At 38.9% G+C, this 25240-nt stretch overlaps 1 protein-coding gene across 2 annotated transcripts in view; it reads right to left on the bottom strand.

Moving 5' to 3' along the window:
* Positions 1 to 150: 150 nt before the first annotated feature.
* Positions 151 to 25240, bottom strand: part of chd2 (chromodomain helicase DNA binding protein 2) — a 28720-nt gene continuing 3630 nt past the window's right edge. The window contains exons 4-42 of one of the 2 annotated variants that reach the window (XM_008412360.3): positions 23708 to 23765; positions 20642 to 22456; positions 17239 to 17473; positions 16383 to 16469; positions 16154 to 16215; positions 15603 to 15725; positions 14759 to 14935; positions 14430 to 14569; positions 14097 to 14322; positions 13906 to 14006; positions 12512 to 12553; positions 12234 to 12412; positions 12019 to 12143; positions 11720 to 11936; positions 11553 to 11642; positions 11277 to 11467; positions 11015 to 11203; positions 10760 to 10922; positions 9849 to 10001; positions 9310 to 9381; positions 8973 to 9122; positions 8355 to 8503; positions 8155 to 8251; positions 7978 to 8070; positions 7174 to 7347; positions 6817 to 6986; positions 6685 to 6726; positions 6469 to 6608; positions 6233 to 6371; positions 5969 to 6119; positions 5052 to 5174; positions 4838 to 4960; positions 4327 to 4467; positions 4072 to 4188; positions 3809 to 3987; positions 3627 to 3726; positions 3363 to 3552; positions 3008 to 3254; positions 151 to 1934 (exon numbers count right to left, since the gene is read on the bottom strand). In XM_008412360.3, coding sequence (XP_008410582.2) covers positions 1649 to 1934; positions 3008 to 3254; positions 3363 to 3552; positions 3627 to 3726; positions 3809 to 3987; positions 4072 to 4188; positions 4327 to 4467; positions 4838 to 4960; positions 5052 to 5174; positions 5969 to 6119; positions 6233 to 6371; positions 6469 to 6608; positions 6685 to 6726; positions 6817 to 6986; positions 7174 to 7347; positions 7978 to 8070; positions 8155 to 8251; positions 8355 to 8503; positions 8973 to 9122; positions 9310 to 9381; positions 9849 to 10001; positions 10760 to 10922; positions 11015 to 11203; positions 11277 to 11467; positions 11553 to 11642; positions 11720 to 11936; positions 12019 to 12143; positions 12234 to 12412; positions 12512 to 12553; positions 13906 to 14006; positions 14097 to 14322; positions 14430 to 14569; positions 14759 to 14935; positions 15603 to 15725; positions 16154 to 16215; positions 16383 to 16469; positions 17239 to 17473; positions 20642 to 20703 — 5445 coding nt within the window. In that variant the 5' untranslated portion in view covers positions 20704 to 22456; positions 23708 to 23765 and the 3' untranslated portion in view covers positions 151 to 1648. The remainder of the gene's footprint in view (positions 1935 to 3007; positions 3255 to 3362; positions 3553 to 3626; positions 3727 to 3808; positions 3988 to 4071; positions 4189 to 4326; positions 4468 to 4837; positions 4961 to 5051; positions 5175 to 5968; positions 6120 to 6232; positions 6372 to 6468; positions 6609 to 6684; positions 6727 to 6816; positions 6987 to 7173; positions 7348 to 7977; positions 8071 to 8154; positions 8252 to 8354; positions 8504 to 8972; positions 9123 to 9309; positions 9382 to 9848; positions 10002 to 10759; positions 10923 to 11014; positions 11204 to 11276; positions 11468 to 11552; positions 11643 to 11719; positions 11937 to 12018; positions 12144 to 12233; positions 12413 to 12511; positions 12554 to 13905; positions 14007 to 14096; positions 14323 to 14429; positions 14570 to 14758; positions 14936 to 15602; positions 15726 to 16153; positions 16216 to 16382; positions 16470 to 17238; positions 17474 to 20641; positions 22457 to 23707; positions 23766 to 25240) is intronic. The other variant, XM_008412361.3, reaches the window with a different exon arrangement.

A 25240-nucleotide genomic window follows, 5' to 3' on the forward strand; every position in this document is an offset into this window, starting at 1 on the left:
GTACCAAGTGTTTTGAAAGATCTGTAATTTTCTTGTTCATGTCAGCAAAAATGAACTAAAACATTTTCTAGACCCAGAAAATAGAAAAAGGCAACGGTGCAAAACTACCGTTTAGTTGGTTTTCAGCTGGAGAAATAATAAATCTGAATAAAATTTTGATTTTTTTAATTTTGTCTACTACTTAAGTTAAAAAAAATTGTTAAGGAGCATCAAAAACATTGTTGTTCCAAATGTGATTTTAGTTTGAACCTGGTATCAACAATAGACATTTGTTGTGTAACAAAGTTTATTACATATGTCCAAACATATGTACAGCAAAGTTTTTCATGAAGAGTGGTTTTATCACAAATATAAATTATTTAAACTTTCTTACAGAACATAATACAGGAACTGTAGTTTGTTTTGAGTGGGAGAAAAACAACAGCTGGTTGTTCACTGTAAGAAGCTGACTGTAAGTGCCCCCCTCCAAAAATAAAACATTTAAAAAAAAAAAGCATACCATAGTTTTTACACTTTTCCCCCTAAAATCATCACTTCTACCAGAAATCTACATGAAATTACCAGAATATGTTATCCTTTTTGGAGCTTTTAATCGATTTATAATTTAGCTAAGAGCAGCACTTTCATATTCTGCCAGCACTATTCATCAACCGTTCTGCAGTTTGATCCTGGAAACAGAAATGGTACTTAAAGTAGCTTAAAGAGACCAGAATAAAGGTGGGATGAAAGCAGATTTGGCACAGGAGGAGTAGCAAATAACGGCAGTGTACAACCATCTGTGGGTAGAAACAGAACGCCTGATTAGGAAAGAAAAGGTGAATTACTTAAAGGAGCAAAGTACCATTTCTAAGCCGTCATAATACTGCAAGGCATAATAAAGGATTGTTTGGATTTATAGTGTTATGAACTCCTGAAAAAGTCATAATAAATACTGCTTTGATAGCTTCAATATTGGCAAGGAAAGACTTTAAAGTGAACAGAGCGGAAGGGATGGCAATGATTTGAATAGATACATAGTTACAGATATGGTACATAATGGTACACATGAGAAATGTGAATTGGATTTAAAAGAAGAAGAAAAAAAAAATAATCAAAAGTTCTCCTGAGTGATGCCGGCTTATTTAATCAAATTTCCAGCAACCTCAGATGAAATCCTCTTCATCTGCACAGTGAAAACTCCGTGATTCTCTTCAGCTACATGGTCAACATGTTTCCAAGGTGCAAATGATTAACACATTCAACTTCTGGTGACATCTTTTTGCAATACTTAAAGCTAAGCACAGGGAAAAAAACTAAACAAAAAAAAAACAAGTGTCCATGGTTGCTGCGGGAACATTCCCGTACATTTACCCTTCAGAAGGCCAACACTTTCAGGCACTTTTAGGATTGAGATCATTCATCAGTTTATGGATCCAAATCTCCCTTCTAATAGTCCATAGGACTAAGCTTCTGCAGTCATTCCACTCAGTTGCTTCATGATCAACTGAGGAGGCAGTTCATTTAAATAAAGATGCACAATTTAGTTCATTTTCTTCCGTTTTACAATCACAAACACTGGGAGAAAGTTTGCTGGTAAAGACAGTACATGTTGATTCCCTTTCTTCAACAGTCAGCTAATCAATGGAGACCCCTAGAGGCTCTGGAGGCTTTATGTTTTCCTGCTGTTCCAGTTTGGGTCCGGCATAAGGCCGGGATCCATGGGGCGCTCCAGCGGGGAGCGGGAGTCCTGCGGAGACTTCTGGGCCTGCGGGGAGCGGGGGTCCATCAGCGGGAGGGGTTTGTCCGGGTGGAAGGGCCGGTTGTAGTGATCCGGCCCCGGCGGACCCTGTGCTCTGTGATCCGGCATCCTCCTGAAGTCCTGAGGAGGGCCGTCCCTGCCCTGGTGGTAGCTGGGGTGGAACTCATCGGGACGTCTCCGTTTGGGGTCCGGGTGCCTGAAAGACATGATTCAGGATTCAGGTTTTTTAAACTGTAAAAAACCCCCAAAAGATCGCATGATTGCGGATTCCACGTCCATGTGTTTAAAATATCATATGGAGTTACAATTAGAATTATTGGTGATATATTTCAAGACGTTATTCCTCTTCATATTGATCCAAATGGCTTATAGCAAACAAAAATCAAAATTCTGTCTTCATAAAATTTGAGCATTACAAAAGACCAATAAAATGTTCCTATAGTTTAAATGTCTTTTCTACCACACTTTTACATAGAGGAAAAATATTAGAGTTCTTCCACTCAACTCTAATATTGTTACATAGAGCACTCTGAACAGAAAGTTCCTTCAGCATCGACCTTTTCTGGCTTCTGATGGTGAAGCGTGTTGGTGACCTCTGGAGGTTACAGCGCAACGTTTTAGAAAGTCAGCTAAACAACTTTTCAGATGCTTCTTGAGGGAAAAAAAATCGACTTTCCTGTTTTTGTTGTTGAGCAGCCAAAAAGGGTGGAAATTTTAAATGATGATGAACGCTGGTGATCTTAGGAAGCACATTCATACCAAACTTGGACATTTCCATTTTAAGTTTTTCCAAGCCTCTAAATTTAATCAAATTTTCTCGGTTTTGTTTAAACCAGTAAAATGTTTGCCATTTTTTCCCCTTATCCCTCCTTCCCTCACAGATACAACCATGCCCTGCACGAGTCCCTCTTTTTTTTTTTGTCCATATGTAGTTTTTGTTCTCATAAACAAAATAATATGTTTTGACATTCAGAAATAAAAAAAGTGTTTTAAACAACCTGATCAGTACGTAATCTTTAGTTCATGGGTAAGCTGCCTGTAATTTTTTGCATGCTATATTTTTATAAATATATTTCATTCCTATATTTCAAATGCGTTTCTAATTTTGAACCAACGATGAGTATCCAGATTCCTTTTTTTTTATTTTTATTTTTTAAATCACTTGCTCATGCTACCCCCTGATGGAATGCCACCCTGGGCCGCTGTCATATATATTTCCTCTATGTAGCCATCATGTAGTAAAAGTGAGATGAAAAGGTCTCATCTCACCTGTCGTAATAGGGCCGATGTCCCCGGTGGTCCCTGTCGTTGCCGTACTGCTCATACGGCCTTTTTCGAGGAGAGGTGTTGTTACGGTAACCTCCTGAGCTTCGATATGCATCTCCGTGGGGACGTCGATCTCCGTAGTGATCCTTGTAACGATGAGGGTCGTATGGATGGTGGCGGTCTCCCTGCCAAGGCTGATTGCTGTTTCCTTGGTAACCGTATTTACGGTCCCTCGACCAGTCTCCCCGATCTGTGGGAAAAAAAATACATTAAACAGTTGAATAGCGACAGTTTTGCTTGTTTGGAATTTAAAAAGAATCGTTTGGGCCTTGAAGCAAGGCAGCTGGTCCACACGCACCGTTGTTGCCAAAGTGTCGTTTGTTAGCAGCGTTGTACGGTTCCCTGTGGTGTCCGTGTGTTCCTGATTGGCTCGGGAGAGGCCCGGTTTTGGAGGACGGCGTCCCTGTGGAGTCTCGGCTGGACCCCGAAGGTTCTGGTCTAAAAGATTTCATCCTCCCTGAGGTATCGTCCTTCTTCTTGTGCTCCTTCTGAAAACGTCACGATGTATTTAGTGGCGATAACACATGGCAGCTCGTGTTCCCACCAAGATACTCCAACTTACCTCTTCATCGTGCGATCGCTTCTTCTGAGCCATTTTGTAAAGCTTGTGGAGCTTTCTGGCACTGAACTCTGTAAACTTTGACACAAAAATCCAGAGATTCCTAAACAACAAAGGACAGAAAACGATTAGCTGACCATAGGAGTCTGACGTTTAATTCAACCAAGATATCACTTTTTTTTTACCTGCGCCACATCTTGACATGTTCGGGGTCGCTGTACGCTTTAAGGCACTCTGTGATTCGGTCTCCGATCTTCAGCAGGCATGTGCGTGTGTGCTGGAGCTGCTCCTGGTCAGACAGTCCTTCATCGGGTTTGTCCAGCTGCTTGAGGGCCTTCTTCACCGGCCGCATGCGCTCCTTACACTGCAAACGAGAACGTCACACACTAATGCCTGCGCTGGGGGAACGAAAACAAAACCCGTCTCACTGCATCGTTGCTCAACTCACAATGCTAAAAGTTTCCTGGTCGAGCTCGTCGTCCTCCTTTCCTTCGATGGGAACGGGCTCGGAACCGGCCGTGATGTGAACTGGACCTTGAGTCTTCTTCCCTTTGGCTCCCTTAGCCTGGCGAACAAAAATACACAACAGCAAGTGATTACGCTGACAAGCCACTTTGGATGTTTCTAGATCATTTATCTGGTATGTATATGTAGACTTATTCCATAAAAGCCACTGAATTCTAGAGGTAATGTTCTAAGATACCTTCTCCTTTCTGGGTTTGGCAGTTTTCTTTTCCTTGTCTCCGTCTTTCTCTTTTTTAGGTGTTCCCTGTTTTTCTTTGTTTTCCTTGTTATCCTTTTTCTTTTGCCTCTTCTTCACAGGAGACTTCTCCGCTCCCTCTTCCTGCTCAAAGCACAAAGCCACGAGGAAAAACAATGAGTGGAAGGTCAAGGAATGCAAATATTATTAAGAAATTAAACTCTACTTTAAACTGCTCTTTAGTGTGCCGATGCAGACATTAAGTAAAAAGGTTTACAGCGCTTAAAACCCATCATAAAACTATCACTGTGGTTGTAATCGCTCAGCATTTTAGATATAAAGGTGAGTTATTGTCTTTGCACAAATAAAAGGCAGCTTATTGAAATCCATATGTAGTATGACTCTACGTATGAAAATCAAATTTTAACCCCAAAAGAAAATGAATTTAAAGTTCTACTCCAAATGTGAGAAAAATTAAAAATCAGTTAGTTGAGCCTCTGAGGAGCTGACTGACCTTGACCTCTCCTTCCTCTGACGGGTTATCGGACAGCCGGGGGGACGAGATCTCGTTGCCCTGCTCGTCTTTGAGAACCTTGGCTTCCTTCTTAGCTCGGGGCTTCCTCTTCCTCACTTTAACCTTGGAAGAAGAGACCAGAACAGCAAAGCGGCGTAAACGAAAACGTTAATCACGCTCAGGAGAAACTGCTATTTGACGACCGGCAGCTCACCTCCTCTCCGGATTTAGACAGAATCGCGTTGTCTTGCTCTTTCTTAAGCAGCTTGAGCAGATACTCGGCTCTCGCCTGCAACTGCTTGCCCTGAGGCTTCTTGTTTGGGTCGTCTGGAAGAATCTGTGCAGAAGGACAAGAGATGTTAGATTTTACGATTCCCGTTTGTTTTTTTAAAAGAGCTACTGACCAAACAGGTCAGATGTCAATGTTTTAAAATCAGAGCAGGGAGGTTATGAGTGGAGTGGGAACGGAAATCAACTAATTAACCGGCTAATATCAGCTAATTATATTCTCAGTGTTAGTCTACAAACAGGAGACATTTGCTTGAAAACTAATTAAAAATAAATAAATTGCTACTTCTTCAATTTTTTTTTTTTTTACATCTAAAAATAAAACCCATCTACCATATTTTCTGGACTACAATTCACATTTTGTCTTTCATTTCTAAAGAACATCGACACTGGAACTGGAAAGCATTTTAAATATCCAAAATAAACAAACAAAACAACAAATAAAAAGAATTATGGAGACCGTAAACAAAATTGCACTTAAAAAAAAAAAAAAATCATTCAGTTTTGACATGGAAAACAGAAAAAGTGGCAGGTAGTGCAAACTGCTTTGTACCAAGAGTCAAATGTTTGCAGCATTTCTCAAAATGTCGACTTTTCAATGATATTAATCTCTTTAACAACAGTTAAAATTAACTATTGTCTTGGCAGTTAATTTATCATTAAATTGATTTATTGCTTATTGTGACAGGCTTAATTATGAGCGTAATAATTCATTTCCCGTTATTTTAGTCACGGTAGAACGCAATTTCAGTTTTTTAAATATTAAGAAGCTAATTAATCATTGAATAAAACTCTTCATGAAAGTGCTGGGACTTCAAAGCAGTGGAAGATAATTAAACCTGCCTTATCAGCCAGTTGCAGGTCAGGATCCGTCTTTATCAGATCCCAGTTTCCAAAGCCGTGCTCGTAAATGCCCAGTAGAAGCTGAGTGTCGTCCTGCAGATCCCACTCCACGTCGAAGTGGGCGACTTTAACCCTGCAAGTCAGCTTGAACCTAAAGAAGGGGGACGGGGAGGTGGGGGGGCGCATTTACGTTAAACTGAACAGAGATAAACTCTTCAGAAACACTACAATGTGGCAGAGCAGATAAAGACAAAAGTTTCTCACTTGTTCCTCTCAGCGGGGATAAGCGGCACGACTTTGTGAAGCGGCTCAAACTCCTCCTCGTGCTGAATGATTGACTTGGCATTGACCTGAACTCCTGAAATTTTGATGTTGATTCCTCTGCGTTTCCCAGGACCTTTGGCTGAAAGAAAAACATTTTTTTTGTAATTCTTTTGGCTGATAAGTGGGGGAAAAAAAAAATCAAAGTTTTATTTTCAAAATAAACACAAACTACAAACCTTCAACTGGGTTCTCTTTGAGCTGTTCCTCGTGCTCCTGCACGGCCGTCACACAGCTGGAGTGAATCAGTTCGCCCAGCCTCTTCAGGTCCGCGATGGATTTGTCCACCAACTCAGAGTCTCGGGCGATGGCTTCCAGTCTGGAAACAGGAAGCGTGTTTGTCAAATCTAAAGTTGGCGAAGCTCCAGCGATGAGTGATTTCTCATTAAATTTACCTCTCCAGTGGAGATCCAAACTTCTTATAGGCTTTAATGAATCTGTTAAAGGGATAAGGGTTAGATTTATATCAGCCTCCAAAGTGCATCTGATTCCGTTTTGATTTTATGTAAGACAGCTGAATGATGTACCTGCGGATTTCTGCGTCGGTGAAGCCCTCCACGTTGTTTTTGCGAGCTCGTGGTCTGCCTCGTTTTTTCGGCTTCTTGTCGTCGTCGCTGTCGTCCGTCTCGCTGTCCGAGCCAGACGAGCGCTGCTTGAGCTTCGAGCCCACATCGCTGTCGCTGTCATTGGCTTGAGCCTGAAAAAACAAAAAAACAAAGAAAAAGCAGCGTTGTTAAGAGTCAAACTGGCTTTGAGCCAAATGAGATATCTGCAGGAGATCTTTATGACTATGCACAATTGTCCTTATTTCTGAAATGATTGAGTGAAAATAGTATAACTACTTGATTCTAAGAACACAAGACTAAATTGCCTCTCAGGCCTACCCTCTTGTTGGAGCTCCTGCTCCTGGGCAGCATGAAGATGTCTTCCATCTCCCGCTGCTTCTCCTCCTCCTCAATTTTACGCCGGTGCTCCTCGGGAATGATGTCGTCCCATTCCCGTATGGGCTTCTCCTCAAACTCCGGAGTGGTGTCTTCCATACTGGAGAAGTTGGCGACCTGAAAGGAAGGAGGAGAGTTTAAGAAATATATTTTAGGACTGCAACTAATGATTGTTCTAGTAATCGACTATGTTATCAATTATTCGGACGATTAATTAAGTAACAAAACAGGCACATTCTGCAGATTTTCCATTTAACCACTCGAACCTTTTTTATGCAATAGTAGAAACAGATTTTGACATGTAAATATGCAAATAATTCAATTACGTTTTTTTCAAATCATTTGTAGCAAAAGATCCATCTGCAGCTACAAACAATCTGCCTACTAATTCTGTTGATTATTTTTGGATTAACCAATTAATGAATGGATAGCAAAGTTTGTTTAATATACTTTTTTTTTAACATCATTTGAACCAGGTGAAAGAAAAATGCCACTTGAGGAGTTCTGAGTAGAACAGATCTGAAGAAGGAAAATGTTTATATTTTTTGCACAGTTTTGGCTTAATTAAATCTGACTGTGCCGTTCTTCCAGCAAATAGCCTTGTTTGGAGTTTGTATACTCAAGTTAATAATTGATTTCTGAATTAAATTGAGTTGATTAATAGATTAATCACTATTTATAATTTCAGCCCTAATACATTTTAGCTTTATGCAACAAAAAAAAAGAAAAACTAGCCAATGCAGGCACCTTAAACTGTGACAGAAGCTCATCTGTAGCGTTGGAGCCTTGATCCGTTTCTCTTGTTTCTGCCAACCTCAAGATCTCATCTATATCCATCTCCTGAAAATGAGAAAATGTGTTTTAACAGTCAAAAACGTAGCAGAACATTCCAGTCCAAATCATAGTAACCCCTTACTGTCCTACCTGTGGTTCGGACTCCTCTCCCTCTGCCTCTTTGAACAGATCTTCAGCACCAAACTTGAGAATAGCGGTCAGCTCTTCTTTATTGAAGGGGTTTGAACTGTTGAAAAAAAACCAAGATAAAAATGTAAAAAAAAAAAACCCCAAAAAAACAACAACATATAAAACAAGAGCTGAGTAGCTGCAATTACTGCAAGTCTCACTTTGAGTTTCCTGAGTTGTTATCCAGAACCGTTCGACCTGTCGTGTCCATTCTTTGAATGACCAGATGGTCCAAAACCATCTTCTTCTTTGCCCTCTCGATGATGTCCTCTTCCACCGTCCCTTTGGTGACGAGCCGATATATATTCACCTGCGAGGAAACACAATGTTACAATAAAACAATCCTCTTAACTCCTCTTGGTACGACAGCCATTTCAGAAGGTTATATTTAATACCTTTATCATTTCAGACAAAACAACTTGTGCCAACTTTTGTGAATTTATTAAATCAAAGAAAAGGTTGGGAGGATTTATGCTTTCATGCATATGTGGGGATAATCACCCTGCAATCTGAATCGGCCAATAAAAACCTGATTGGTGCATCTTTACTCATGAGTCTTACAGTTTTCTCACAGCGTGAAGCACGCTACCGCGCTAGCATCAACTCCAAACCACAAAACAAATGACTTCAATCATTTTATCCACAAAACGTGAATAGATGGAGTAAAAAGGAATAAAACTAGCCAATAGAAGAAGCGATGCACACACAAATTTAACACGACATAATAAAATTTAAGACCGATGACGGAAAGGCCGGATAAATGTAGGACTTTAAATTACCTGCTTCTTCTGTCCAATCCTGTGGGCTCTGGCCTGGGCCTGCAGGTCGTTCTGAGGGTTCCAGTCCGAGTCAAATATAACGACAGTGTCCGCCGAGGCCAAGTTAATACCCAAACCACCAGCTCTGGTGGATAACAGGAAGCAGAAGTCCTGCAAAACAAAGGCAACGCAAAAAAAAACAAAAAAAAAACATCAGTATTTCTGGACAAAACATTCAGGGTCAGACTCCACTGCAGGTAATGGTGTTATTAGAGTCTAAAGTCAAGATTTGACAGAATATTATAATATTCTGAGAGAAATTGCAACTTTCATCAACAGCAATTCAAAGTAGGCGTACCTCTGATCCCTCTGCGTTAAAGTGGTCGAGCGCCTGCTTTCGGATTTCTCCCTTTATGGAACCGTCCAGCCGCTGCAAACAGTGAGATTCGCATTTTAAATATGCTCTGGTTATTTTCTGCAGACCGACCACAACAGAGTAACACAGCGACCGAGTCAGAGGAAACAATCTAAGTCGGGTGACTTGCAGAACCTCCTGCTGGTCTGCAGCAGCAAATAACTTGTTGATATAAATAAACCGAAGCCCGTGTCCAACAACGCTGACATCTGAGACTAATCCTGCTGAGTGCAACCTCTGAAGGACCCTTCAGTGTAAACATGCATACAAGCAAGGGTCAAAAACCGAAATCTGTTTTCAGAAAGAAGCCATTTGCTTTTGTTTAGGGACACTAAAAGAAGCTTCACTTTAAACAGGACAGAGAGACGGCAACGTTTCAAATTCAGTATCTTCTGTTTTTACGTCTCACTGATTGAATAGAGGTTCCCATATTGTGTCAAAGCTCGTTTGAGCAGAGTATGGATGAAACGTTCAAATCTCACCTGAAAAGGGTATCGCTTCTTTGTGAGATATTCGGCCAGTATGTCCAACATCCTGACCATCTGGGAGAAGATCAGGACTCTGTTGCCTCGTTCGCGGAGTCGGGTCAGCAGCTTGTCCAGCAGGACCAGTTTTCCACTGCCCCTCACCAAAGCCTGGAAGAAAAGAAATGAGAAAAAAAAAAAAAAACACATGAAGAACATTTCTTCTATAAAGTTTTGAAAGAATTTATGTCAAAATTCAACATACTTCTCTAATAATTACATTTACAGATTTTTTATCAATTTTTGAGGATAAATATAAAAGCTCATTTAGTGATATTCTTACACAGGTTAAGCTTTAAATTTTAGAGGACCTGCAGAAAACAAGGCTTAAAAAGGGATGAGAGACTGAAGGGGAAAAAAAGAAAAAAAGAAGAACAGGTCGGAGAAAAGGGAATGAAGGAAAGGAGAAAGGACTGAAAGGAAGTTTTAAACCACTGAAGGAAGTAGAGTGGAGGAAAGGAAGGAAAGAAAACCCGGCAATGATCAAATGAAGGACTGAAGAAAGACAGAAAGGAATTAATAAAATATGCTGAAGGGAGACAGAGAAGTTTAAAGGAACAGAAAAGGAAAAAGAACAAAAATCTGATTCAAGAAAAGACAGATTTGATCAAGAAGGGATTGAACGAAAGGAAGCTTAAAGGAAGAATTTAAAGTTTTAACGGAAGGACAAATGGATTTAACAATTAGATGTTGGGGCAAGTATTAGAAAGGAAATACATTTATAATTTTTCAATGTTCGTGCCAATCTGGAAAACACTTCAGACTTCTCCATGCATTCTGACTGTGTATTATAGATAACACCCAGCATCTGCAGCAGAGGCGTCCTGAGGAGACGCCTGGAGCTGAAGGAAGCTCAGGATGAGACAAACCTGCAGGGTTTCCAGCTGCGTTTCGCCGTCTCCCTCCTCAGGCTGCTTAATGAGGAAACTGTGGTTGCAGCACTTTTTAAGCTCCATCACAATGTTTAGGAAGCCACTGGAGCTGCCGCGGGTGCCTTTGGAGAGGGCTTTGTAATTCCTTGTTAAAATCCACCTGGAGAACAAGGACGGCACATTAAGTAAGACGTGATTTATAAAAAAAATGATTCATGCAATTAAGGTTAGAGAGGAAAAAAAAAATCCTACTTGTAGAACTGTTTCTGCTGTGCCGACATGTCAACGCGGAGGATTTGCTCCACCTTGGCAGGTAGAGATTTCTCTACGTCTTTCTTGACCCTTCGGAGCAGGAACGGCTCCAGGACTTTGTGGAGACTCTGATAGCCGTTGTCCCTCCCTTTTCCGTGAACATCCTCAAAATCCTCCCAGGAGTCAAACCTGAAGTGACAACAGATATTAAACAAGTCTCCCTTCTGTCTGTTTATTTTAAAGCGTGCGAAGCAGGACGTACTTGTCGGGCATGAGGAAGTGCAACAGAGACCAGAGCTCCTTGAGGGAGTTCTGAAGCGGAGTGCCGGTAATGAGGAGCCTATGGTTGGATCTGAACTCCATTAAGGATTTGTAGAGCAGGGAGTCATCATTCTTCAGCCTGTGAGCTTCATCCACACCCAGGAAGGCCCAGTTAATATTCCCCAGGACGCCCTGGAGTCAAAGATCGCCACATTTTAAGAATCTTTTACAACGTTACAGAATCAAAACAGAGACCCATCAAAAATAATGTTCCAACCTTGTCTTTAAGCAGAATCTCATAGGTAGTTAAGAGGGCGTTGAAACGGATTCTTTTGGTTTGATGGTTCACCCACTCGTAGTCCCGGATCTAAAACACGAACCAACATGTGAGCCACGAGATGCTTAAGAAAAAAAAAAAACAGTCGGAGTCAAAGTCAAACGAACCGTTTTCCTGCTCATGACGTCGCCCAAGTACACCACCACGTTCATGTCCGGAGCCCAGGTGTCAAACTCCCTCTGCCAGGAGGTCAGCGTGGACAGAGGCACCACCACCAGAAAGGGTCCGTAGAGCTGATGCTGGTGGAACAGGTAGGACAGGAAGGAGATGGTCTGGATGGTCTTCCCCAGCCCCATCTCGTCGGCCAGGATGACGCTGTTGCACCTGCGAGTGGAGAGCGGATTTTTTTACTGGGATCAGAACTTGTTGTTAAAACACAAAACCATCAACCCTGTCGGTAAACTACCTGCACCAGGAGTGAGCCAGCCAGTTCAACCCGTCCAGCTGGTAATCTCTTAGCTCAAGGTTCTCATCGCCAATATACGATGGCTGTTTCTTTAAGGCGACAAACCTCGGCCTTTGCTTTAATACCTGAGATTGCAAAAAAAATATATATATATGACTTAAAAATTGTACTTCCGAGACGAAGCCATGTTTTGTTAGCTCTGCTTAACCTCCTACCTTGCAGTCCTTGGACGGGATGGTTTTACTGGAGTTGCGGCTCATGAAGCCGTCGATGCAGTGCTGAAACTTCTTCCTGACCAAGGCGCCGTCCTCCCAGCTGCACTCGGAGTACGGCAAGCCCATCCACTTGCACAGATACTCCGGCTCGTTCGAGGACGGAGTCTTGTGACTGTGGGCTGTTTGAAAACACAGGAAACAATCAAACTAAAGTTAACAAGTTTGCAACCTTTTTAAAGTTAATTTAGTTAAAATTCAGAAATTGAGGAGGTACGCACAGGGAAAATCAGAGGAACCTGGAGTCTTTCCTGATTTGGTTGCTGTAGGTAAGAAAAAAAAAAAGTTCTAGTTGAACAAGGAATAGATAGCGATAGATTGAGCAACGATGCTGAACGACTGGATGCTACAGCTGAAAAACATCTCCAGAATCAAGTGTTTCATTAAACTGGGAAACTTTGAGTTAGAGAGGAACTTCAAACATAATCTCAAACAGTTCATAAACATCAGGACTGAGCTAAGTAAATGTACCAAGCTTCACCTGACTGGTTAAATTTTCTCAGATTACCCATCGTACTGTTCCTACAGTCCAGAGTCGTTTCTGCTAAATGTCAGACTTGCCAGAGTTTCCACCAGCTGGATGAAGCTAAGAGAGAGTCAGTGCTGCCCCTCCCCCACGTGTCGAGGCAGACTTAGCCAAAGGCACAGTTCATTCACTTAATACAATTAGAGCTGTTGTAAACAAATATTTTAGTAAATCGAACACTCAGAAAAGCCTCTGTCTGATAAATTTTCCATGAGAAATTGTATTAATCGAGGCACTCGAATCACTCGAGGATTTATTACAGCCCTAAATATAGTTACATTTTATGTAAAAGCAATTTGATTTTTTTTTAAATACCATGAACCACAGTACTTTAACTCAAGCCTGTGCCTAGCTACTGTGTAACCTGACCCAAAACCTTCAATCAACTCCCAAAACTCTTAGACTAGTTCTATAAAGCTGACGCCTACACAGCAGCCTCTCATCTCTGCCATTGGTGAGATTTACAGCTTAAATATATAAATACCCTCATCAAGTCACACCAGGTGCCATCTTTGCTCTAAATATTGAACCTACAGTTGATAAATCATGAACAGAAGCAGCTTTAAGCTGCAGAGTAAACCGATATGCAGCAGGAGTTCAGCCAGATAACAGGATTTTAGACGACTGGTAAAAAGATTTGCAGACTTTAAAAGACATTATTATGTGTTAAAATGTACTGCTGGTAGATGCCTTGCTTTTGGGGGCACATTGAGAGCAACCCCACTTCTAAAAACAAAATGTCTGCATTCTTGCACCCCGAGCAGTCCCTGAGTTTATGCAAATACATATTTAAATTACTTTGAAATCATCACTAGCTTTGGCCTCATTACAGTAATAATTTATTTAAAAAAAGAAAAAAAAAAAAGAAAATGAAAAACAACAGATAATGTAATCACCCTTATTTTCATTTATTAATATCTTGTCAAGTATTTCTCATGTCTGTAAGACAGGATTCCAACACACTCTACTAAGTAAATAATCAATGTTTGATTTTTTTTTTTCTTCAGTTTATACAGGATCTGTGCTAATACTAAACTTAAATCAGAAAGTAGCAGGACCCATCCTGAGGAGCTGTTGCTAACTTCTTACCAATGACTCGCTCCACAACTTGAAACTGCTTCGTCAGGTCAGATGTGAGCTCCTGCTGGCAGTTATGAAACTCCACATCCTCTGGAGACGCTTTACTTAACCTGAAAACGGATTCGATTAGGTTTAAGCGGCAGGTCTGGAAAGACGATTTGTGAAATAAACAACAGTAACATAAAGACAAACGCTCTCACCAAGCATTCAACTCATCGTTTTTCTTCTTAAAGTTGTCCAGTTTCTTCAGCCCCTTGACCTTTTGCTGCGTTAGCGAGTCGATGCTCTCCCAGGTGTTGTGGATGTAGGACCAGCCCTTCCACTTGATCAGATACTGAGTCTCTCCTTCATCTTTCTCGGGATCAAAACCTTCACACGGGTCCCCGTTCTCCTCCACGGCGTACACAGTGGTGGAAGCACCAGTGACTGAAAACGGCCAAACATTGAGTTTGAAAACTGATCTGAAGCTTTCTTTTAAAATTTTTTTTATTTTTACTTCAACTTTGTTCAGGAAGCAAACAAAAGGGAATCACCTCCTTTGCTGCCGGTCCTGCAATCGAGAACCCTCTCGATGGTCTCGCTGTCGTCGTCCTGCTGCTCCTCACCGGCGTCTCCGGTCATTTCGATCAGGTCGTCAGAGTCAGTTTCGAAGTCATGCTGATCTTCTTTATAGCTAAATAACACAGTATGAAGGGAGATTTCAGTTCATCTTGAATTTCTTACAACTAGAATCGATAAGTGTGGAGGAAAGAAAAAGTACAGATTGTTTATATTTTAAAATTAGTTTAGGTGTGCTGGTTGTGAAATGCCTAAAATCTCTGACTGAACTTTGTCTTTAGGGGGAAAAAACCCATAAAGTCACCTCTTAATTTTTGTGGCCCCTCTTCTTCGAGTCTGTCTCTTTGGAGTGTCTTCTTCGTCGTCATCGTCGTCGTCATCATCATCATCGTCATCATCGTCGTCTTCAGCTGATGATTCCTGTTTTCTCAACTTCCTTCCTTTTTGAGACTGCTGCTTTTTTGATGATTTGGTCTGAGGCCTGTGGGAGAAAAATAAGCATAGAAACAAAAGCCTTAAGAAACACACAACAAGGCAATCAAGGTGCCTTTAAAAAGTATTCACACCCCTCTGACTTTCCTTTTCTTTTCAGTTAAAACTGAACTTTGACCCAATTTTCTGGGATTTGATGAATAATTGTGACGAGGAAGGAAAAAATAGAGTTTGGGTTATTTCTCTACTAACTTTGCACACTAAGACTTTTTACCCAAACTTTAGAAAATAAGTCAAGGTCAGTCATATTGGATGACGCAAATCAATTTAAACTCTTGTAGCAAATGGTGAATTGGATTTAGGTCTGAATGAATACGTTTTACCAATTAAGTGACCAATTTGATTCCACTTTTGTTTTGTTTTTTTTAACTTAGGGATATTAGAGTAAAAGATGCTGAATGACTGATTAAAAACATAAAATAAAAACCTACATTTTGATGATCTTTCCCTTGAAGTCTGTATAAAATACAACATCGTTTGTGGTTGGGATATGAAAACTTTTTCAAGGCACAATACATCGAGATGCAGCAGTCTGGTTGTTGTTGCTATTTTTCAAATCAAAGGATGAATAAATAGTAAATGATTGAGTGACAGAGAAGGATTTTGGGATAACCGTTGGGTAGCTGTCTGAGGGCCAGGCTTTGTTACACTCTTACCTTCTAGCAGGAAGTCGTCTGGATCTAACTTTTTTCTCTTCCTGCTCACTGTCTGAACTGTCGGATGTCTCCTCCTTCTCCTCCTCCTCTTCATCAATTGAGTCATCATCTTTCCAGATATTTCTTATAACAAAGAAATGCCACAAGTTCACCCTCCAGGCCCGTCATAGCTGTTTATGCTCGCAGACCAAATTATGCTTAAATGGCGGCCACAAAGTGTTCAGTGTGACCAAATTTAATCAGGGATGAGTCGCTGATTCAACCAATCAAATTTGACTTAAATGTAGAACACAACCTGGCTGATGGGCACAAACCGAGCCCATTCTGAGACAAACAGATACCCATTTATAAAGTAAGCATTTACGTGACAAGCATCACAATATGGAGTCAAATTGGCTGGGGAATGACACAGACGTGAAAACAAAAGACTACTGTAAGGATGAAATGCTTAAAAAAAAAAAAAACCTCACTGGCAAAATTGATGTTAAAATAATATGACTATGACAGAATATTAAAGAAACAGAAAACATATTCCAGACCTTCCTACTTACTCCTTTTTCTTTGTTCGAGAAGATTTTCTTTTAGGGCTCTCGCTCTCAGAGTCGCTGCTGCCCTGGAGAGGAAGCCAACATGTCAGTAAACAACCCATCTAAAATGAGTTGTTGCACAAAATGTTCACTAGATGGCACAAGTGACCGATGACGGTGAGCTGATGAGTAGATGAAGTATTACATTTCAGGTTCCATTGTTCTCCCTTTAGTCTCTTTCACATCTGCTTACCTCAGCTCCGATGTTGAGACGAGCCGGCTCCTGTCTGCTGCGATTCGACCTCCTGACGCCGTACACATCTGGGTGTTCTTCCCACATCTGTAAACAAATCTGATGCTTGAAGGCAGAAATGGTAATGGAAAATAAAAATGCTTTAATTCTACACTTCTCATTTACTGCTGACTGAATGTCTGTCTGACTAATACTTAAAGTTTTTGATAGGATATAACGTATCTGGCATTTGTAAAAAAAGAAAAAAAAAAGCATGACTAATTCCCAAAGATTGGCAACACTTCTGTTTTGTGTCACCGTTAATGTATTCCTAAATCTCAAACTAAATTATTAAGTGACATTTGTCAACTTCAACTGTTTTGTTGTTGTAAAATGACATCATAGTCAGTTAGTCAGTGACCAATAAACATTAAGAAATGACTAATTGCATGCCTTTGAAACAAATGGACCTTTTATTTTGTACCAAGGTGAGAGAAGCCTAAAAATGGAAATGCTACTGTCTTATCCTGTTTGTGGGGGATAAACTTAAGTGTCCTGTGGATCCCTTCTTTTGGCCTTTAACTATTCAATCTTCCAACATATTCAAGACCAATCTGGGACGGTCAGCTTCAGACACAGCTCCAGGCCAAAACTCACAAAACTGGCTTACAATAAAAGAAACCGTTCCTGTGAAAGAGTTAAACCATACGAGTCCTGCAAATCCAACCTTGATTGTATTAAGAGCCCAACTACCTAATTCGAGAGAGGTCAACCTTCGCTTCCTGAAAGCTGGACCTGTAATCTGATTCAGAAACACTGATCCTTCCTTCCCATCATCCTCACCCGTCACCAGGAGTTCTAATCAAATGACCTTTACCTTCTTCACATCAGCCAGGCGCTCCTTCTTCCTGACTGGCTTGTCTTTGGCCTCGGAAGTGGCTTGCTGAGATTTGGACCCGGCGGACTCGCTCTCTGACTCGGAGCGGCTCTCCGACTCAGAGGAGCTGTTTGACTCAGAGTTGTGCGATCGCCGCCTCACACTGCCATGCTCGCTTTCTGACTGACTTCCAGACTCGGACGCCGAACGGTTGGACTCCTCTGAAGCCGAATTGCTATAGAAAAACAAAATATATTGATTCTTTGCTTGTGTGATGCAAGTGTGTTTTATATTTCCAACAAAGTGGATCAAATGGATGCATTCTCACAAACTTTGTGCAAACTGATCATCTGAGCATGTAGTGCCCCTCTTCCTATATTTCTTACAATTGCCAACATCAATTTTTCTACATAAACTCAAGGTGTAAAGATCACACACCCTAATAATGGATGATTCAGATTTTACTTCCTCAATGTTCCATTTGAACCATTCTGGTTTTAGGGTGAACTCGTAATACAACACATTTCAGCAAAACATGACTAAATGATAAAATACATCTCCATTCAAAACTAGTTTTTGAATTAATGAGGCAATCATAAAGCTTCTGCAATGGCCCTGCACTCAGTCCTATCAAAAATGTGTGAATTATTCTTAAAATGGAAGTCAATAAGAGAAGCCATTCAATTTAAATAAACAGAACTATTTCTCATAAGTGGACTGGTCAAACATACAGTGAAAAATTAATCCATAAGCTTGATTGCTATAAAATATGTGTGCGACTTTTCTGTAATTTATTGAGAGATGCCATCGCAAATATTAGTAAATATTAGAGCCTTTATTTTAATTATTGATGGCTGAATTGATCAAATCCACTTTAAATTCAAACTTGTGCATTCAATTATTGTGAACAAAAAAAAGATTAATTGGCTCTGTAAGCAGTTCAGCCTGTGCTCTTAGTAAGCCTGATGCCTTTTGTTTACAGGAGCAGTTTTAGAAATGATCCTGAAAAATTCTGAAGTAGAGGTATTAACCATTTGTCTTTCTTAAACATATTTTCTTATCACTCTTTAAACTGACACACTTATGACCCTTTATCACATGACTTCCAAGTTGTCCTTAATTGGGAGGAGGGTAACTTAAGCCTTTTTGTTTAGGTTTAGAGATACATTAATACACCTTTGAATTCAGCATCAACAAGAAAACTGTACACGAAACCTCTTAGGGAATATGTCAGGGTTATTTGGGTCTCCTTGCACATAAATTCCTCAACAGTAGACATAGGAGTAAGAGTTGTACATCGAAGGTCTAGCTCTATTTAGCTTTTGCCCGTATCCTTCTCTGCATGCAGTACCTCTTTTGCTCACATGGAGTCACTATCGGCCACAGTGAATAAATCTAAGTATAGAATATATAGAATATAGAATATCTGAGCATAATTTAAAGAAACAAAATGTTTGAATCTTTTCCCTTTATGAAATTACAAGAGGGGATCAACAATAATAATAAAAAAACTACGAAATAATACGATAGAAAATGCAATAATGTGGCGGTAGTCAAGCCTTTGCCTCAATTCCTACTGCCCCTTTAAGAGCTAGATGAAGAGGGTGGGACATGGCTTTCTTCCTGAATTACTATTGGCTAGTGAGCTGTTGTGTGACGTCAAGCCAATCACAGAACTGAACGCAGGCTCCTTTAAGCAATGGTACTTCCTGTTCCTTCTGTGTAGTTCTGAGCCCAGTTTTAATACAGACAAGTGAGCAAAGTAGCCACACAAAGGGCCATTTTGTGACCTATGAGTATTTGTAAGCTGTGCTTTTTGTTTTATAAAACACAAATCCATTCAGTTTTGTTTTGCTGCCTCAATTTATCTGATAGCACACTGTTCTGATCTATAATTGTGTAAAGATGCAGAGCTGAAATCACAGGACACCATTTTACTCTCATCTTAAAAATACTAAAATGGCTGCCTGAAGATCACGCAGAAGACTACAAGGGTGATGTAACTTGCTGCAGTGCATAGTCAGTGAAAGACAGAGGAAAATTAGCTGCATTTAGCTTACAAATGTGTGGTGTCTTCATTTACAGTGGAATATAAATATTCTTTATTGTCCCTCCATGGGGGGAAAAACTGAAATTATTTTGTAAAAATCAGTAGCAAAGTGACAGGCATGCAAAGCAAGCAGATTCTAAAGGCAAGTATATAGTTATTTATTCTGACAAAAGGTCAGAATAAAGAAACTAGTTATTTGTGGGTGGGGTAATGGCTGATCAGGTCTGACACACTTTTACTGCATTGTCCTGACACCATAGAATGATCAAACAAAAACTTTATTGATTAAAGTATGTTTCCACTTCTTTTGAAACTTTTAGTCACGATATCTAGACATAAAGGAATTTTACAGTAAAAAAAACAAATGTCACCATATAAAGTGTACAGTTTGGTATGATGGTAAATATTTAATAAAGAACAAAACATTTATTTGGCTACAGAGCTAAAAAAAAAAAAAAAAAAAAAAAAAAAAAACATTTGCAGAAAAGGCTTCAACTAAAACGTTACCCTTAAAATATCAAAGGCAGAATCTTACAGCAAAGGTTGCAGATAATCTTGTATGCAAAATTATCTTCCTTGTTAAATTTCTTGACACTTCTTTTTAGCACAACAAACATGAATGACCACTACCTGAGAGGAAAAAGTTGAATAAAAAAAAAAAAAAAAATTACATGTATAAGTTACATCTGACTGGACACAGATGTAAAGCTGAAACTTAATGTCAAATATTGCAAACAGCATGTATTTAAAACAGCAGATAAATTAAAATAATTAAAATATGTACTGTTCAGTAAAGCCTCTAATCCGTACAAAAATAGATTTTAATAATCAGACGTGAATATCTGAAACTTATATATTTGTTGAAATACACTTAAAATAAAAAAATACACTCTAAAAAAGTACCTTGTTAAAACAACCAGTACAACATCCACAATACTGCATTTTAAAAACGTGTTCACAGGTAATGCAAGGTTTGAAAAATAAAAGGAATCTAAATATTTATAAATTGGTGCATTGCAGTACCGACTTTTAAGACAAGGTCATGTTATATGTTAAATTACATAATTTAATTTGGACTATAGTATAGGATATATAAGATTTCCTGTGGTCAAACATCAACATCTTGTGGGCAATGATGTCTGAACACAGGCCTAAAAACCTCAGTACCGAGAGTAAGAAATGGCAGGAAAAATCAGGGTGTGGCTATTAAACAATAGCAAGGTCATTCATGACAGTAGTGATCTTCTTTAAAAAGCAAAGTTGCAAATGTAACACAGATGATCAACCATGCTTGAAAAGGTAAACAAACCAGATTTGGGGGAAAAATGTAGTGTAAAGTATAATGGATCATACCTTGAAGCATTACTCTGGGTCGATCCTTCGTCCTCTTGTTTTTTATTTTTATTCTTCATCATGATAATATCCTTAAGACTCGATGGTGATGATTTGTCCTTGTATTTACTGTCAAAAAGTTCAAGGTAGCATCAACTATCATAGAAGTCCCATCAGACTGCCTTTTCTCAGGTGGCAGATAAAACCCAGACGGTGCGACACGAAATGAGAAAATAATAAATCGACTGATTTGAAAATCATAATTTACATCATTAATTTAAAGGTAACAATAGTGATAGATACCGTTATAACAAATCAAGTATTATGCGTATATTCTCCAAAATAGTCCACAGATACAGCCGCATGCCGTGAATTTTAACTGCGTCATCGCATGAAGCATTACAAAAAGAAAATATACAGACTACAAAATCGCTCACTTATCCCTTACAAAATGTAAACAAATCAAATCAATGAGAAAACGTGCTAACCAACAAGACATCTAATAGTTTCTTTTTTTTCCGCCTGGTCGCAGATTAAATATTTATCCGACTCGGATAAAGAAAAAAAATAAGAAGTATAAATTATAACTTTACAAATAACAAAAACGAGTTTGTTTCGAAAAGCTTTCAGGCCTTTGAAGTCTGCAATGCCCGACAACGCGACAGAGGCGAAGAGCAGCAGCACACTAAAAATGGAGGCGCGCCATGGCTGCCGGAGCCCAGTATGGAAAACAACGACAAGCACACGGCCAGAACAGACGGCTCCTCCAGCTCTCAAAATCAGCCAAAAAGAGACACAAAACGCACAAAATCCCCCTAAAAAGCGACCGCGTGAACACGGAGCACAAATTTACATGAAAACTAGCCGGCATCGATCGAGGACGAGCAAGAGAATATGTCTGACAAAACCCAGCGCAGCCTTCCCAAGGCTCAGCCGCCATCTAGAGCTCCTTCCCTGCTCTGAAAGCTTTGCTCTTGATTGACGTTATTTCCATTTACCCCACACTCAGGTGATGCCTAAGTCCCACCCCTTTTATTATGTTTAAATTTTACTTTATATAAACTAACAGATGATTTAAAACTTGGCAAACAAACCCCAAAATGAAACCCTTTATTCACAATTGCCAAAAGGTTATACTAGACTGTAAAAACTATATATTTTGCAGCAATTACATCACTTCCTGTTCAGCCAGGAAGAAGGACAAGCAGTAGCCATTTTATAACGTCTTTCACTATGTGCTTAGGAAACCATATGAATTGCGAAAAAAGCTCTTTGATTAATTATGTACGTTTATTAATTAATAAGAAAGCTTCAAAAATAAACAGCACCATAACATAATTTACCAATTAAACATCAAAACTTGAAAAGACTAAATTATAATAATCCATCAACATTGGACACAAAAGAAAGGGAAACCACCTTAATTGCATTTAAAACGCAACACTATAATCTGCTTCCGAGTTTTATGCGATGTCAGAATCAAAACGTGCCGGGTAAACTTTTGATTTTCCAACTGTTCAACTAATGAAACAAGGCCATTGATGTACATACATACGAGTACACACTTTATTTAAAAACAACATTTGAATGTTAAATGTACAAAGATTGATTTTCGAAACAATTCCGATTTCCTCCTAGCATCGGCGATCCATAGTGTCCATGTTGTGGTACAAAAATAATTTAAAAATGTAAAAAAAAAAAAAAATAATTCCACTCCCAAAATCCATTTAGAAAAAAGGTTTCATCTTGACAATATTTGGCTAACTGCCAAATCGCTTGCCATCTTCACGTTAAACAACGCTGTCTCCACTGCAGCAATATCCAGTTGATTGGTGTCTTGATAGGATAAAAAAACAACAGAAGAATTGTAAGCCCACAGTGGAACTAAAAAGATATGATTGACTGACTTGCTAACAGATAACGCATGAAAAAACTACAGTAAAAACAAATGAACTACTTGGCTAGGTTTGAGTTGTGTTAGCAAAAGTTGTTGGTGTTCTGTAATAGAATATAAATGTATAAAGTAAAATGTCAAGTAAAATTTTTTTGTCATTAACCGTAATTAACAGTCAGTATGACAATGTAGTGAATGTACAAGTGGGTTTGTAGAGTTTTGTAGTAACTTATTTTGATTCATGCGCGCATAAATTTTAGCAGACGTTTAAATTCCAGTACAACACAAAATTTTATAAGAACTAACAAATTAAGACTTGCACATGGGACTTGTTAGCATTAGGTTAAAGTATAATGCAACAATATGCATGTGTCACTGTTTACTTTGCTACATTTGGTGGGCCATGAAAAGTTTTGAATAGTTCTCATTAAGTAAAAACCAAAAAAAAGCAAAATAAAAAAAAAATAAAAAAGAAGTAATTAAGTGGCCACTAGGGGCAAATGCATCAAAGCATTTTACACCAAAAACATTTTTGTTTTGTGGGAAACGTTGGTTGAGCAACAGTTGTAATCAAATTACAATTACACAAAATATAAACTCAGCAGATTAGCAAACAACACACATTAAAACCAAAATAAAATCTATTGTTTTAATGGATCAGGGTTAACTTTCAAACAACCAAGTTCCGACCACCAACACATTAGCACGCTCGATAAAGATGTTGTTCTGAGTGTGGAAAACCTAATGTATGCCTTAACATCAGAACGAGTGTGTTGTTGTTTTGGAAGACATTTTAAGAAACAAAGAATTTATGTATTCAAGCCTTGCTTAAGACACAACTAACTACTTGACTATTCAGCAAAATAATGGCAGCTCAAGAAAAAAATTAACTTTTTCTTACGAGTGCCACAAGGATACAATCTTAATATCCAAGAAAAAAACTTAACTTTTATCAAAAGTTAAACCAGTTGAGCTAGCTGCATTTTGCATACACTGATAAACAACACATGGTTTTAGAATGCCTCCCCCAGTTCATATGTACTGCTTGGTCAAGCCTGTATATCTACAACTCAATGTGGCCAAGACACAGTTAATATAAAATAACTGGGCCAGATTTCCTAACTCTATTAAAATAGAATGGCATAGGTATTCAAACTTCCTCATATTTCAATATTGAAATGGGAGGAACTTACAAAGTTGTCTTCTTTCTATTCAGATTTGGGACATCTTCTTGCAAGTCTTCTTTGTTTGCTGTGGAATTGAAAAAAGAAACAATTAATGATAACCATTAACCTACATGAGGTCTGCAACATTTCCCTTTTTAGGTTCACAATAAAAAAAATCAAAAAGGATTCTAGTCAACGTGATAAATACAAGTGCCACAGTTGCGTCTTAATTGATAAAGAATATGTCAGATGTATATTTGAATCAATAGTGTGGCTTCAGATAAAAAAAATATTACATCCTAAGGCAGAAACAACTATGAGGTTTCCCATTGGACTGTCTTGAGACTCCAGTTTACATTAAAATACACCTAGCTGCCAATCAACATTTAAAACTAGTTCCATTTGTTCTTCTTTCCTATGCTCTGCATTACAAGGTCAACAAAATTTCTGAACAATTTAAAGAAACCATGGTGAAGAAATTTTGAGTCAAGGGGCATACTGGGGTTACTTCTTGTAAAAATTCCCACTTAATATATATATATATATTTTTTAAAACACAAGCAAACAAAACCAAAACTTCTTTAAACAAGTTTTGTTTGTCTTGACATTTTGACTTAATCAGAAAATATTGCGTTTTATGTATCAGTTTTCCACATTGCCAATACATTTTTATAACTTTATGATATAAACATTATACCATTTCTGTCCAAAAGGTGGATGGACTGGGTGGGGCTACATGATAAATTGCAAATTTCTTGTTACAGTTTGCATTATACCTATTGCAAAGAACTGCTTGAAGTTAATGTTAGTTAATTAAGTAGTATGAATTCAGACTTTTCTGTGTTTGCAATCTATCCATTGACACCAGGTATTTTAGAGGTTGTAGAGTTGCCAAGATGGTAGTTTTTGAATTGCCAAAAAATCAGAAGTCAACAAGAAGCAACTTCTTCAACAGAACTTTAATTTTTGGTAGAAATCATTTGCGTCTCTACTTCAACACACCTGAGTCAAATAGGTATATCATTAGCAGGATTCTGGAGAACTTGACTGCATACTGAGGAGGCCACTCAAACATTTAATTCAGGTGTGTTGGACCAAGGCCATATCTAAAAGTTGCATGACACCAGTCCTTGAGGAATGGAGTTGAAGGCCCCTGATGTATGGCTTGAGTTCAAAGTAGAAAGACATAAACACCATTTACTTATTTTTTATTTATCATAAGAGATTTTGTGATAATGATGTAAAAACCAAAATCACATACTGAGTGTTTTCCCAAACACCCTGTAGTCGTAATGTTACTGTTTGGGCAAAGTTAATTCAAATGACAAACAATTTTATGTTTGATCCATTTTTGATAGGTGTTTAATCAGCACAAAAACATACTCTTGTACACAAGTAGGTGTTAACATGTTAAAAAACCATTCGGATATTCGAAGCCATGTGAGTATGGCATAGGCTTTCAAAAGGAGTGTCATTTTGTAAGGAAAATTGTAACCACTGGTCTTAAAGACTGACTCAACGATACTGAAGACAAATGGAACTCATCCATGATCAACTGAG

Source organism: Poecilia reticulata, chromosome 6 (assembly GCF_904066995.2).
Source record: "Poecilia reticulata chromosome 6, P_reticulata-male-v2, whole genome shotgun sequence".
In the NCBI taxonomy this organism is placed as follows: Eukaryota; Metazoa; Chordata; class Actinopteri; order Cyprinodontiformes; family Poeciliidae; genus Poecilia; species Poecilia reticulata.